This window comes from Octopus bimaculoides, chromosome 8, assembly GCF_001194135.2.
Source record: "Octopus bimaculoides isolate UCB-OBI-ISO-001 chromosome 8, ASM119413v2, whole genome shotgun sequence".
NCBI classification, from domain to species: Eukaryota; Metazoa; Mollusca; class Cephalopoda; order Octopoda; family Octopodidae; genus Octopus; species Octopus bimaculoides.
This window is the reverse complement of record NC_068988.1, coordinates 53370100-53381785: the sequence shown is the minus strand read 5'-3', so window position 1 is coordinate 53381785 and position 11686 is coordinate 53370100. Positions and strand designations below refer to the sequence as shown.

General features: G+C 35.4%; 1 protein-coding gene across 1 annotated transcript in view; it reads right to left on the bottom strand.

The window, feature by feature from the left end:
• Positions 1-10145: 10145 nt before the first annotated feature.
• The window catches only part of LOC106874428 (growth arrest and DNA damage-inducible protein GADD45 beta), a 371959-nt gene continuing 370418 nt past the window's right edge, over positions 10146-11686 (bottom strand). Inside the window, exons 2-4 of the mRNA XM_052970107.1 lie at positions 11458-11671; positions 11029-11184; positions 10146-10662 (exon numbers count right to left, since the gene is read on the bottom strand). Of these exons, the coding sequence (XP_052826067.1) occupies positions 11065-11184; positions 11458-11671 (334 nt within the window). The 3' untranslated portion in view covers positions 10146-10662; positions 11029-11064. The remainder of the gene's footprint in view (positions 10663-11028; positions 11185-11457; positions 11672-11686) is intronic.

Sequence of the window (11686 nt, the reverse complement as noted above, 5' to 3'; positions counted from 1 at the left end):
GTCGTCACCATCGTCATCATCATCACCATCACCACCAAGCAACCAACCAAAAAAACAAACAAACGAACAAGCAATCAAACAAATCAAAAGAAGACAAACAAACCAGCCACCAACAACCAACAACAGTAACTCAATAAGCAGGAGGCTACAGGCATCAACTAAGGCCATATGCAACACAATCAGTCAGTATATCCGTGTTATTTACTAATTCCCACACAAAGGAAGCTGTTAGAATTGTGTTTTTTACTAGACCCCAAGGTCGAGCGAACGACGGAACCACCACGTGGTTGCTCTATCGGTACTTCTTGGTTATCTCACCCCCATTAAAAAGTCGGGTTATCTTCACTAACTAAAAAAATTGTTTAACCCTCAATAAACAAAAGAAAAAGGAAACGGTTAATAAACTTGAGATGTGAAATGAATAAACATCTTATTGAATCTGATAGTATTTTTATAATAAATCATGCCATGCCTCAATGAGGCGACCAAAAGTCAAAAAGATCTAACCCTTTTAATTCAATCTCTTGTCGAGATAACCCAATTTTTTAATGGGAGTGAGATAACCAAAAGTACCGCGCTATCGGTTATATTTGCATTTATTAGTCATTGGATTACGACCATGTTGGGGCAACAAATCGATCCTGGTACTTTTGTTTTTTTTTGTTTTTTAAGTTTGGGGATCTTGTTAAATTTCTTTCATCTACGTAAAAGTTTCGTCTGCACAGACACAATGTGAACAATCTGGAAATACGATTGGCTAAAATCGTAGAAATTTAGATGTTTGTTACTTAATTATTAATTTCTAGAAAAGAAAAAAAGGAAAATGAACGCGACTTTTGTCATTAGCATGCAAAACTACCCCAGAACAACAATTTTTGCAAATAATTTGCTGAAAAAATTTTTAAAACTTCAAGTAGTTAGAAGAAATGTAACAAGATCCAAGTCTGGTACTTGTTTTATCAGTCGCTTTTGCCGAATCACTAAGTTACGGGGACTTAAACAAACCAACACTAGTGATAGGAGACAAGCACATACATACATACATACATACATACATACATACATACATACATACATACATGCATACGTACGTACGTTCGTACATAAACACTCACACACACACACACACACACATATATTAATATGATTTTAGAGGGATACATTATCCGGTCTGATAGAAGGGTAATGAGCCCCTTCGGTCATGAATAACAATGGGATTGCATCTAGAGGTACAAGTGCGGGCAACGGATAATACACAACTAATTGAATGAAGCTGCACCCTGAACGAAGCTGCACAGAGAATTATTCCGATTTCCCATTTGCACATTCAATTGCCCATACTCAGTGCAGTGGAAACATGTGTAAGTCGTCGTAACCATAAAAATATACTGCATGACATTGTAAAATTAAAGAACAAAAGGAAATCAACTTTGAAGATGTATCAGTCTCCATATTTTCTATCCTTATAATCATTGCTACATATCTTAACGGTATTTCGCCTGTCTTTATGTTCTGAATTCAAATTCCGCCGAGGTCAATTTTGCCTTTCATCCTGTCAGAGTCGATTAAATAAGTACCAGTTACGCACTGAGGTCGATGTAATCGACTTAATCCCTTCCCCCAAATTTGAAGCTTTGTACTTCCAGTAGAAAGGATAATTATTGCAAAATCCCATTCTGTCTGTCTGTTATTTGTGCGCTTAACTTGAGTGTTGTTCATCCGATCGCGCTGGATACATGAGAGAGCGGGGCGTTTCGTAATCTAAAAAATTTTTCAAAATTATCAGTTTCAAGATGAGAATCGCTATTTTTGTAATCTTTTTGTCTTGTTTCTTCCGCCATCCTTTTCATTAACCGACGTTCTAAACAATTCATTTCTACGATTTCACATTTAAATGACTAATATATGTAAATAAAGCTTGCTATTTGTAAATACAGTCTCACGTTGATTTAAATATTAGACCACAACAAACTTTAATGTGAAAGTGTTTGAGTGCAGAAAGTTTAAGGTTAATTACGATGTCCGATTCCACTGGAAGTTGTATATATTGTGGGCTGAACAGCTTTCCTTTATTTTATTGGCCTAATGACAATTTTGAAAAAGTTCACTGTGTTAAGATTCACTATCAATCAATTTTCCTTATTTAGAAGAAATAGTCAATAGTTTTAACGTCTCAGGAATCTTTAATGCCCTAACTAAAAGTAACGACTCTATACAATCACCAAACATCTCTGCAACTTAACACCGTCCAAGTTAACCCTCTTCACCTATATAAACCTTCCATTGGACGTGTGGGGTGCGTTTGCTAGTATATATATATATTTGACGGGCTTCTATACAGTTTCTGTTAACCAGATTTGCTCATCAAACATTGGTCGACTCGTAGCTATAGTAGAAGACTTTTTCCCGAGGTACCACGCAATGAGATTCGAAACCATATGGTTGCAAAGCGAACTTTTTAGCTACAAAGCTATGTCTGCGCCAACATATTGATAAAGTTGTTGGGAAGTGCTACATCCTAATGAATTTGTGAAAACATGGGTCACTGTGGCAAAAGTGGTTAGAGCGAATGGCCCTAGTCTAAGAAAGCATCTGTTAATTGGAGTGCAAGAAAGGGGGCTCGTTCCTTTGATGGTCAGGGTAAAACTAGATCTGTTGGGTTCCTTGATTGGCACTAGTTGGAGTATCCCCTGTATCAGGAGGTCTGCATCATTCGAATTATCACGTTTTTCCCATTTCTTCTCCTTCTCCCTTATGTAAATCTTTACACAAATTGTTTTCTATCCTTGTGATGTCCTCTTTATCTATGCCCCTGTGGCTTATTAAAGAAATTATTACTGAGTGAGAGAACAGTGCATGCCATCAAAGTGACACTGGATTAAAATAAAGCCCAGAGGGTACACCAGGCACATGCATCACAACCATGTGTGCACGACATGGCGATCTCATATAAAGATAAACAACGCATGACCTCGCATGTGTGGCCCAGTTAAAATTTTCTTTAGGTCGAGTGGCCCATCCCGCTCAAGTGGTCCCTGAATAAGGATTGTTTAAGGATGTTGAACAAAACACCCATATTTCCAGAGGTGAATTATTTAAACTTCATAGAATTCCTCTCGATATGTGGCTATGATGCTCCCCAGCTACTTCTGCTCGTGATCAGAGATGTGCATATTGTCAGTCACTAAGAGACATGCTCAACTGGTTAAGGCCAAGCCACTGACAAGCAAATCTGTGGTATTGAACAGAATATTTGCTGTAGCCCATCTTTTATACCAATAGAAAACAATGTACATGAGAAACCTTCCAATCAGAAGCCATGAGAGCCACTGCCTGGTTACTGCATCACGGCATTTATTATTATTATTGCATTTAGCTTTGAGCTCAGATCCCGCTGAAATCCACTTTACTTTTTAACCTTTCTGGGTCAGTAAAGGGAATTAACAGTGGAATACTGAGATCGATTAAAATAATTCTAGTTATTATCTGTGCCTATGTTAGAAATTATCATGATTATTATTGGTGAAAGCAGTAAAGCAGAGTTCAGCACCGTGGCAATCGAAGTTGATTGAATGAACAGTCTTCCTTTCTGGTCCAAAAGGTCGCTAGTTCGTATCTTCTCATAAGCACTGCGTTGTATACAAGATCAAGATTTTATGACCAGTCTACCCGACTGTAAACAGGCGGCAATGTCCCTTAATAAATCGTTTCTACTAAATGTACAAGGCCTGAAATTGTGTGGGGTGGGGGCAGTCGATTAGATCGACTCCAGTGTTTTACTGGTACTTAATTTATCGACCTCGAGAGGATGAAAGGTAAAGTGGACCTCAGCGGAATTTGAACTCAGAACGTGATGACAGACGAAATGCCGCTTAGCATTTCGCCCGGCATGCTAACGATCCTGCCAGCTCGTCGCTTTTAATGTCCTTTAATAAGTGTGTCTTCAGTTAGCAGTACTAATTTGTATTCTTCCTCTGGGTCTTCCTATGGAACTACAGGCCTTCCTGTGGAATTAAACTTCAAACCAGAGTCTCTTATACACGTAACTCAACTCTACAAGTAGAGTTAGTTTCTTGACTTCGGTGGGACTGTATAATAAGATAAGTATCCAACACTAGGTGAATACCGTGTTCATTTACCATGAGAACGGCGATAATCACACATCTGGTGTTATTATCTGCTTCACATTATTCTGCTCTGACTAAGATCCACTTAACTTTCACGTACTCTTATCATCAAATATACCTTATCATATTTGTCTTCCTAATCGAAATTTGCAGTTTTATTAACACTTTAAAAATAATTGTTTTTTCTCTGATCCACCGCGATTATCTGGTGCAGTGGGGGTGCATTGTCGAAGTTAATTTTTTATAGTGTTAAGCGGTTATTTAACACATTTGAAAGAACATTGGGCTCTTCAGATTGTCCTCTCTGTGGGAAGATTTTTTAGGCCAATAGCCGACACATTACCTAACCAGTTGTAGTTTTGTGAGGTTTGGTAGACAGAAACTGAAAGAAATCCTTGACATTACGTGATGGTTGTAGATGAGTATTATTGTCATACAAGCGGGGCTGCTTGTTTCCAGTCTTCTGTGAAAACATGTTTGGCTATGGGGAAATATTACCTTGCTTGGAAACAAGTGAGAGTTGGTGACAGGAAGGGCATCCAACCGTAGATAATCTGCCTGAAGAAATTCCGTCTGACTCGTGCCAGCATGGAAAAGTGGACATTAAATGATGACGACGACGACGACGACGACGATGAGGAGGAGGAAGAGGTGGATGTTCAGTGGGTTTGAATTCATTTAGGTAGATTTCCTCTGACAAGCTCTGTGGTTATTGTCAAAAAAAAAAAAAAAAAAAAAAAAAAGAAGCACTATTGAACAGGTTTGCAGAGATTTTAATTAGCCTGTTTTGAATTAAATATTTCAATATCAATTCTGCCTCAACAGGATCATTTGTTCCGAGTCTGTTTTATTTGGTTGTAGTAAAAAATAAAAATTAAAAAAAACATACAATAAAGAAAAAATGGAAACAATGTCGTTTGACACATTTTCCAGGTTTCACTGTCATCTAAAGATCATCAGCTCACTAATACCTCTTCCTACGCCTAGCCTGACAATCTGTCCAATAAATGAATATTAGAAAATGAAATAAAATAAAATAAATGAAAATATGTAAAGTATGTGAACCACAAGCAACGAGGATATTTGTTATACATCATGTTTTCTTTTGCTAATAACAGATAACATTTCGTTGTTTACTAGCGTTTACAGAGTGAAATTGAAGCTGACGTAACTGTTTTTAATATTGTATCTACCAGCAATATAATAAACATTAGTAATATTATAACATCGCCATTAAGACAATGAACCTGGCAGAATTAATAACGTTACTTGTTCTTCGATTGAATTTACATACCAAGCCAGTGACATTACATTATGTCCTTGAGAAATAATAATTTAAGGAAAAATTTTAAAAAAGATTAATGGCTTGACGAATCTACTTATAAATATGTACCGTGTGTAGAGATGTGATTGTCATTGCTATGTCGCAGGTGGGACCCGTCCTGGGTTAACTCAAAGTACACCCGTGGTCAAAGGCATTCTAGTTATGACTATCACCACTTTTTATGTACATCGAACTCGGTATCAATGTATTCATTTATATGGTGGTCTGGTTTGCTTTGAAAGAAATTCATTTGTTTCTCGCAAGTCGAGCGATTACGTAGATCTTTTGTTGGTTCATAGTTATAGAACATCGCTTTGGCAACAAGAAGTTGTATATCTGGCAACACAGCTGGTGGACAGGGACTACAGTACTGATGTGAATATTTAGGAAATAGAATTTGAATTAATCTATAGCATTTTACCGCTAACAAAATGAACAAAACGTATAATGCAGAAAGTCTTGTGTTAAAGAATAACAATTATTCAACTATAGTAGTAGTTGAATAATATTCTTAAGGCTGCAATTTACTCACACGCAGCATCTTTCAGAGCCTGTCGCTAATTCAGTTCTTAACCAAACTGAACCAAACATTTTTGAAGAGGACTGGTCCCTAGCTACATTTTGGCATTAAAAAAAACTGAAATTTGGTTCAGTAGAAAAAAGTTTACCTCAAAATTTGTAACAACGTTATTGGAGAATAAGTAACACCTCCAATCAAGTTTCGATTTAAATAACTTTTCTTATTTTAAAAGCAAAATATATTTATCTTAGCTGATAGAAGAAAGCATGAAGAACTTCATAGTTTTGATCCAATGCACCAAAAATTTGTATCAAAAAAGTTGTGAGGTAAAATATCATGAGAAAAATATAAGTAAAGCAAAAATTGGATTTAAATATAATGAACTTCTTTATTTTAAAAACAAACTATATTTTAATTAAACTTAAATGATAGAGCTCAATTCGAGGAATTTCATGGTATCAATCTCATGCAATGAAGTTTTAAAAGAAAAAAGTTATGAGTGTTTGTTTCGCAAATGTAAGGGTGATAATATAGTTCTATACTTTTTTATGGATATAGTTATATTAGGGGACTTTTAATGTCACCAGCATCATTGATGTAAGGAAAAAATTATCAATGACACCACTAATTGACACATTATTAATTAGCATAATAGCATGGCCTGGAAAAACCATGGATTACATGGAAAAATGTGAGCAAGAGAAATAATATTCTTAAGATTATAAACATGGAAAAGTACAGGATTAGCTATTACACTTGGAAAACTTCAGGACAAGTTATTACATCTGGTAAAGTGCATAACAAGAAAATTTTTACTTAAAAGATTGCAGTTAAGGATTAAATTAGAATATCAAAAATTATTTGATTTTAATTTACAAATTAAAATAATTAAAAAGGTATCATCATTTTGTTAAAATATTGACACATAAAAATACTTGAAAAATGAAAGCCAGAAGTACCAATATAGCTAAAGTTTTATGCAAAGTAGAACAGTATATATTGGTAGGCAAATTCATTATGTAAAAAAAGAGGTATTGGGTCAAGACTAAAAATGTGAAGACTTGGCAATGACTTAGGCGATAACTGTGAATTTGTTATAGATTTTACCGTAATACGTAACTAATTTTTGTGTTATTCTATTTATTGTACTAATTATGTACTACCATTATTTTTCAAATTTCTAATTATCGATTAATAATTAAAAAATGAATTTTTTAAAGTACAAAACATATAACAAGTAATAACAAATAGAAGTAATAACTTGTAATAACATTTTTAGTTTTAATAAAAGGTAATATTTTCTAAATCTAAATACTTTATTTGAAATTTTATCCTTAGCTGCAATATTTTAAGTAAAAATTTTCTTGTTCAGTACTTTACCAGATGTAATAAATTGTCCAAGTTTATAATCCTAAAAATATTATTTCTCTTGCTCACATTTTTCCACATAATAAAGTCGTGGTTAATTAGATTAACTAGAGACAAATTAGAAAGCAGAAATCTGGTGGCGCAACGACTGTCTGTAATAAGCTCCAAGACATCCATTCTCAGAAGGCTGGTTTCTTCCTCCCAGCAATCAACTTAGAAATGATTTATAGGTTACGGCAGTTGTTAGCATAGTATCAGTGTAGACTCAGAAAAGAGAACTAGTTCAAAAATGCAAAAGTGATCTGTTAAAGACATACAAATACATTTGATGTACTACCTAACAGTTACCATTTAGCACATTTCCTTCGCAAGATTTTGTCAACTTGAGGCCAAGATAGAAGGTACTTGTCTTTTAGATACATCATCATCATCAGTTAACATCCGGTCTCCATGATGGCATGGGTTGGATGGTTTGACATGGAGCTGGCTAGCAGGGAGCCTTCTGGACTCCAACTGTCTGCTGTGGAATGGTTTCTACTGCAGAATGTGCTAAGTACTTATGTGTCACTGTCACGGGTGCGTTTACACAGCCCCAGCACTGGTGTGTTAACACAGCACTTGCATGGATGCTTTTTATGTAGCACTGGCATCTGAAATGACAAGCCCATGTGTGGAAGACAATTTTACCTAGCTTGACATATCTTAAGTACAAATCGCCACATCTCTCACTCCCTTGTTTCCTGAGCGAGGCCCAGCGTCTGAAGATCCTTTCTTACCACTTCATTCCATGTCTTCCTGGATCTACCCCTTCCATAGGTACCCTCCACAATTAGAGCTCAGCACTTCTGTATGCAGCTGTCCTCATCGCATGACCAAACCAGCAGTCTTCTCTCTTGCACACCTGATGCCTTAGTTTTCCTCTTAAATCATTTACATTGTTATGCATTCACACTGACATTACTCATCCAGCAGTGCATGCTAGCTTCCTTTCTTTCAATTGTAGCTGGAAACACAATTGGGAAGCCATGACAAGCAACACTTAAGCCAAAGTGGGTAATGCAAAAGCAAATATTAAGACTTATTTCATAATTCCCAACTTGTCAAGCAGTGGTGACAATTTATTACTATAATACACCCTATTGTGTGCATACATATATATACACACACACATCCATTGAACGAGAACCTTACAAAGATGGAAGACTGAGGTATGTGGCACAACATTTGATGCCTCAGTTTTTCTCTTAAATCATTTACATTGTTATGCATTCAAACTGACGTTACTCATCCACCACAGTGGAATTGAGATCCTAAAAAACTAAGGTATCACTTTAAAAACACCCAGGACACTAGAGTAGTTGGCATTAGAAAGGGCATCCATCCACAGAAACCAAGCCAGAACAGACGATGGAACTGGGTGCATCTTGTGGCCTTACCAGTTCATCAAGCCGGCCAATCTATAGTAGCAGGGAAAAAAGGACGTTGAGGATGGTTTAGATATCAAAACATATATATTTTGGGCACTTCCAATAATCGAAATCATTTCCCCGTTTTCAGCAGCTATTCTTTGGTTCTAGTGACCTGTGGAAACAGCACTTGATCCTGTTTTCATAGACTTCAAGTTCTCAACCGGACTGCTCATTATGTCTTGCTATACTAGTTTAAATGTTTCAGGTCAATGCTTGCTGTTCAATATGCAATAGAAATTTTAAGGTGGCACACTGGGCAAAATTGTCCTTTATATTCTGAGTTTAAATTCTGCCAAGGTCAACTTTGTTATTCATCATTTTGGTGGTGGGGGTTAAATAAAATAAGTACCTGTTGAGAACGGGGGAGGGTTCGATGTAATTGAATTACCTACCCCCCACCCAAATCTTGCTGGCCTTTTGCTAAAATTTTAAGCCAATATGTTATGAGTTTTTATGGTAGCTTCCATTTCTAGTATGCTGAAATACAAATGAACTTCCTATAATTTTAATTTCTCCCTCCAAAAACATCACCTTCCATAATCAGCAGGAATCCAGAAATTTTTCCAAAGTATCAGATCTGGTGTGTGAAACTGAAAAGATCCAATTATTGTACAAAATAAGTCATCTCCTGAGGACACATTCCAATTTTTTTGACTTGAAACTTAGAAATAAGGTGAAAATATCTGCACTTTCACATACTTTATGAAAATGCTATTTTAGTGACTTGGATATTAATCTTGTTCATTACTCGACTGGAGCAACCTATGAACATTATAATAATGACCATGCAGTCTTTTCATATACTCATTATTTTTAATGTAGAAAGGTATGAGGGGCATTCATTCCTATTTTTTAGTAAGCTAGACCAGGGGTTTTCAAACTGTGGTCCGCAGACCACAGGGGGTCCACAAGGACAAGACAGGGACCCGTGGACAGCAAATACTTTTTATGGGCAATTTGATTTTATAAATGTTTTTTAATTGAAATCTTATAATTGACAATAAACCTATTTGTTAAATACTGTTAAATAAATAAATGTAAAAATGTTATTTTAAGCAAATATTTATGTATTAAATTTCATAAGCATTTATAAGGGGGTACCTAAGGTAAAGCCTGAAATATAAAGGGGTCTGCAAGTTATAAAGTTTGAAAACCCCTGAGCTAGACAACTAGAGACTTCTCAGTTGTAAGGGACAAGTATAATTCACATTTCAGTAAAGCACAAGGTTTCACACACACCTCTAGACCATGTGGTTAATAGTACATCATAATCTCAAGACCATTGTGTTACATCAATACATATTGACTCAACATGTTTAAACAAAAAAAAGATAAAATATTTTCAAAAGAAATTTATTCAGAACCAAATTACTCCAGTTGATGTAAACTTGTTAAAAACATGAATACAAAATATCATTGCTTTAAAGGAGATATAGAAATCAAATGCTCTATAGTCAGTTATAGAAATGCTGAGATAGTCTTCAATCCTTTATAGTTCAATGTAAGAAATTTATTCCCAAGCTCATCTTGGACATGCTCAAAAGGCACAGAGTAGTTCCATAGCAGTAAAATATTGTACAGTCTATTCCTGGTCACAGTCTAACAGTATTCTTCCAGTGAAGAAAAGTATCCGTTTTATCTTCCAGTACAGTCTCCAGCGTAAACAGAAGAGGGAACACTGGCATTGTCACTTGCTTTGAAGCAGAGCTGAGCCATGGTAGGGATCTCACTTTTTTTCTTGTCATATTATCTGGTTTTGTGCCAGATAGCCAGTACTGGTCTACCAGAGTGGAGTAGAACAAGCCAAGAGATCGAAAGAACAGGTTCTTCATGCTCTTGCGGGAATGCCACTTTCTGAAAAAGAAAAGGAATATATTACAATATCACCAAAAATTCTAAGATACAAAACAAAAACAGCTTTTATTCTATTCAAAGGAGTTTTTTTTTTTAAACCCAATAATTACATGCTATTATTTATAGTTTTGACTATTTTGAATCATTCCATGACTCTTGAAGCTTCTAGATTCTTAAGACATATTTTATATAAATTCAATCCAACTCTCTATAGTAATAAACTAAATTATTCTGCAAGCAAACATGCTTATGTATTAACAAAGGAAGTCCAACACAGGAATAATTATCATTTTACCACGATTATACTAGAGTACCAAGCAAATGGAATTTTTTTTTTTTTTATTCAAAGAATTCAAAAATACTTACAGGCAATATAGATTTGGAGTAAATTGGTTATAAGAATCAGCCAGGCAGTTCAATAATAGGCTCGGAGTCCCAGTCCACAAATACAGAGTTGTAGTAATCAACAATTGACTGGTTCAACTTGCGGAATTCACATTTTTCGGTACAAGAAGTTGGAGCCTGTCATAAGAAAATGGCAAAATTGTATATAAGAAATTGGAAGAATAATAATTTCTAAAGTTTAAAATTTAGCCCCAGCAATATTAGATGCCTTCCGAATTTTATACCCGTTACCAATAAAAGATAAATTGGAACTTTAAAACAATGCTGTTGACTATTTAAACAAGGATAGCGTGGTTATTTTATTCTATTTTTTAAAATTTACTGCTACTGGCAAGACCAATTAAAAAAAAAAAAAAACCAACAAAAAAATTTAAAAAAAACAATTCTCACCTGCACCAGTACACAGCAGTAATCGCGATAATCTTCGTTGTCATTTGGATCATCGTATCTGACAAGTGCTGCCAATTTGTCAGTGCTGTCAACTTTTACAAGATTTATGTCGTTATCACGACAAAACGCTTCAACTAAAGTCTGCTGAATGCTGACCATAACAGACTGGTTCCGGTCTACTGGCAGAATGCAAAGCAGAACAAAATCTGGACCCCTGTGAGGAAAAAAA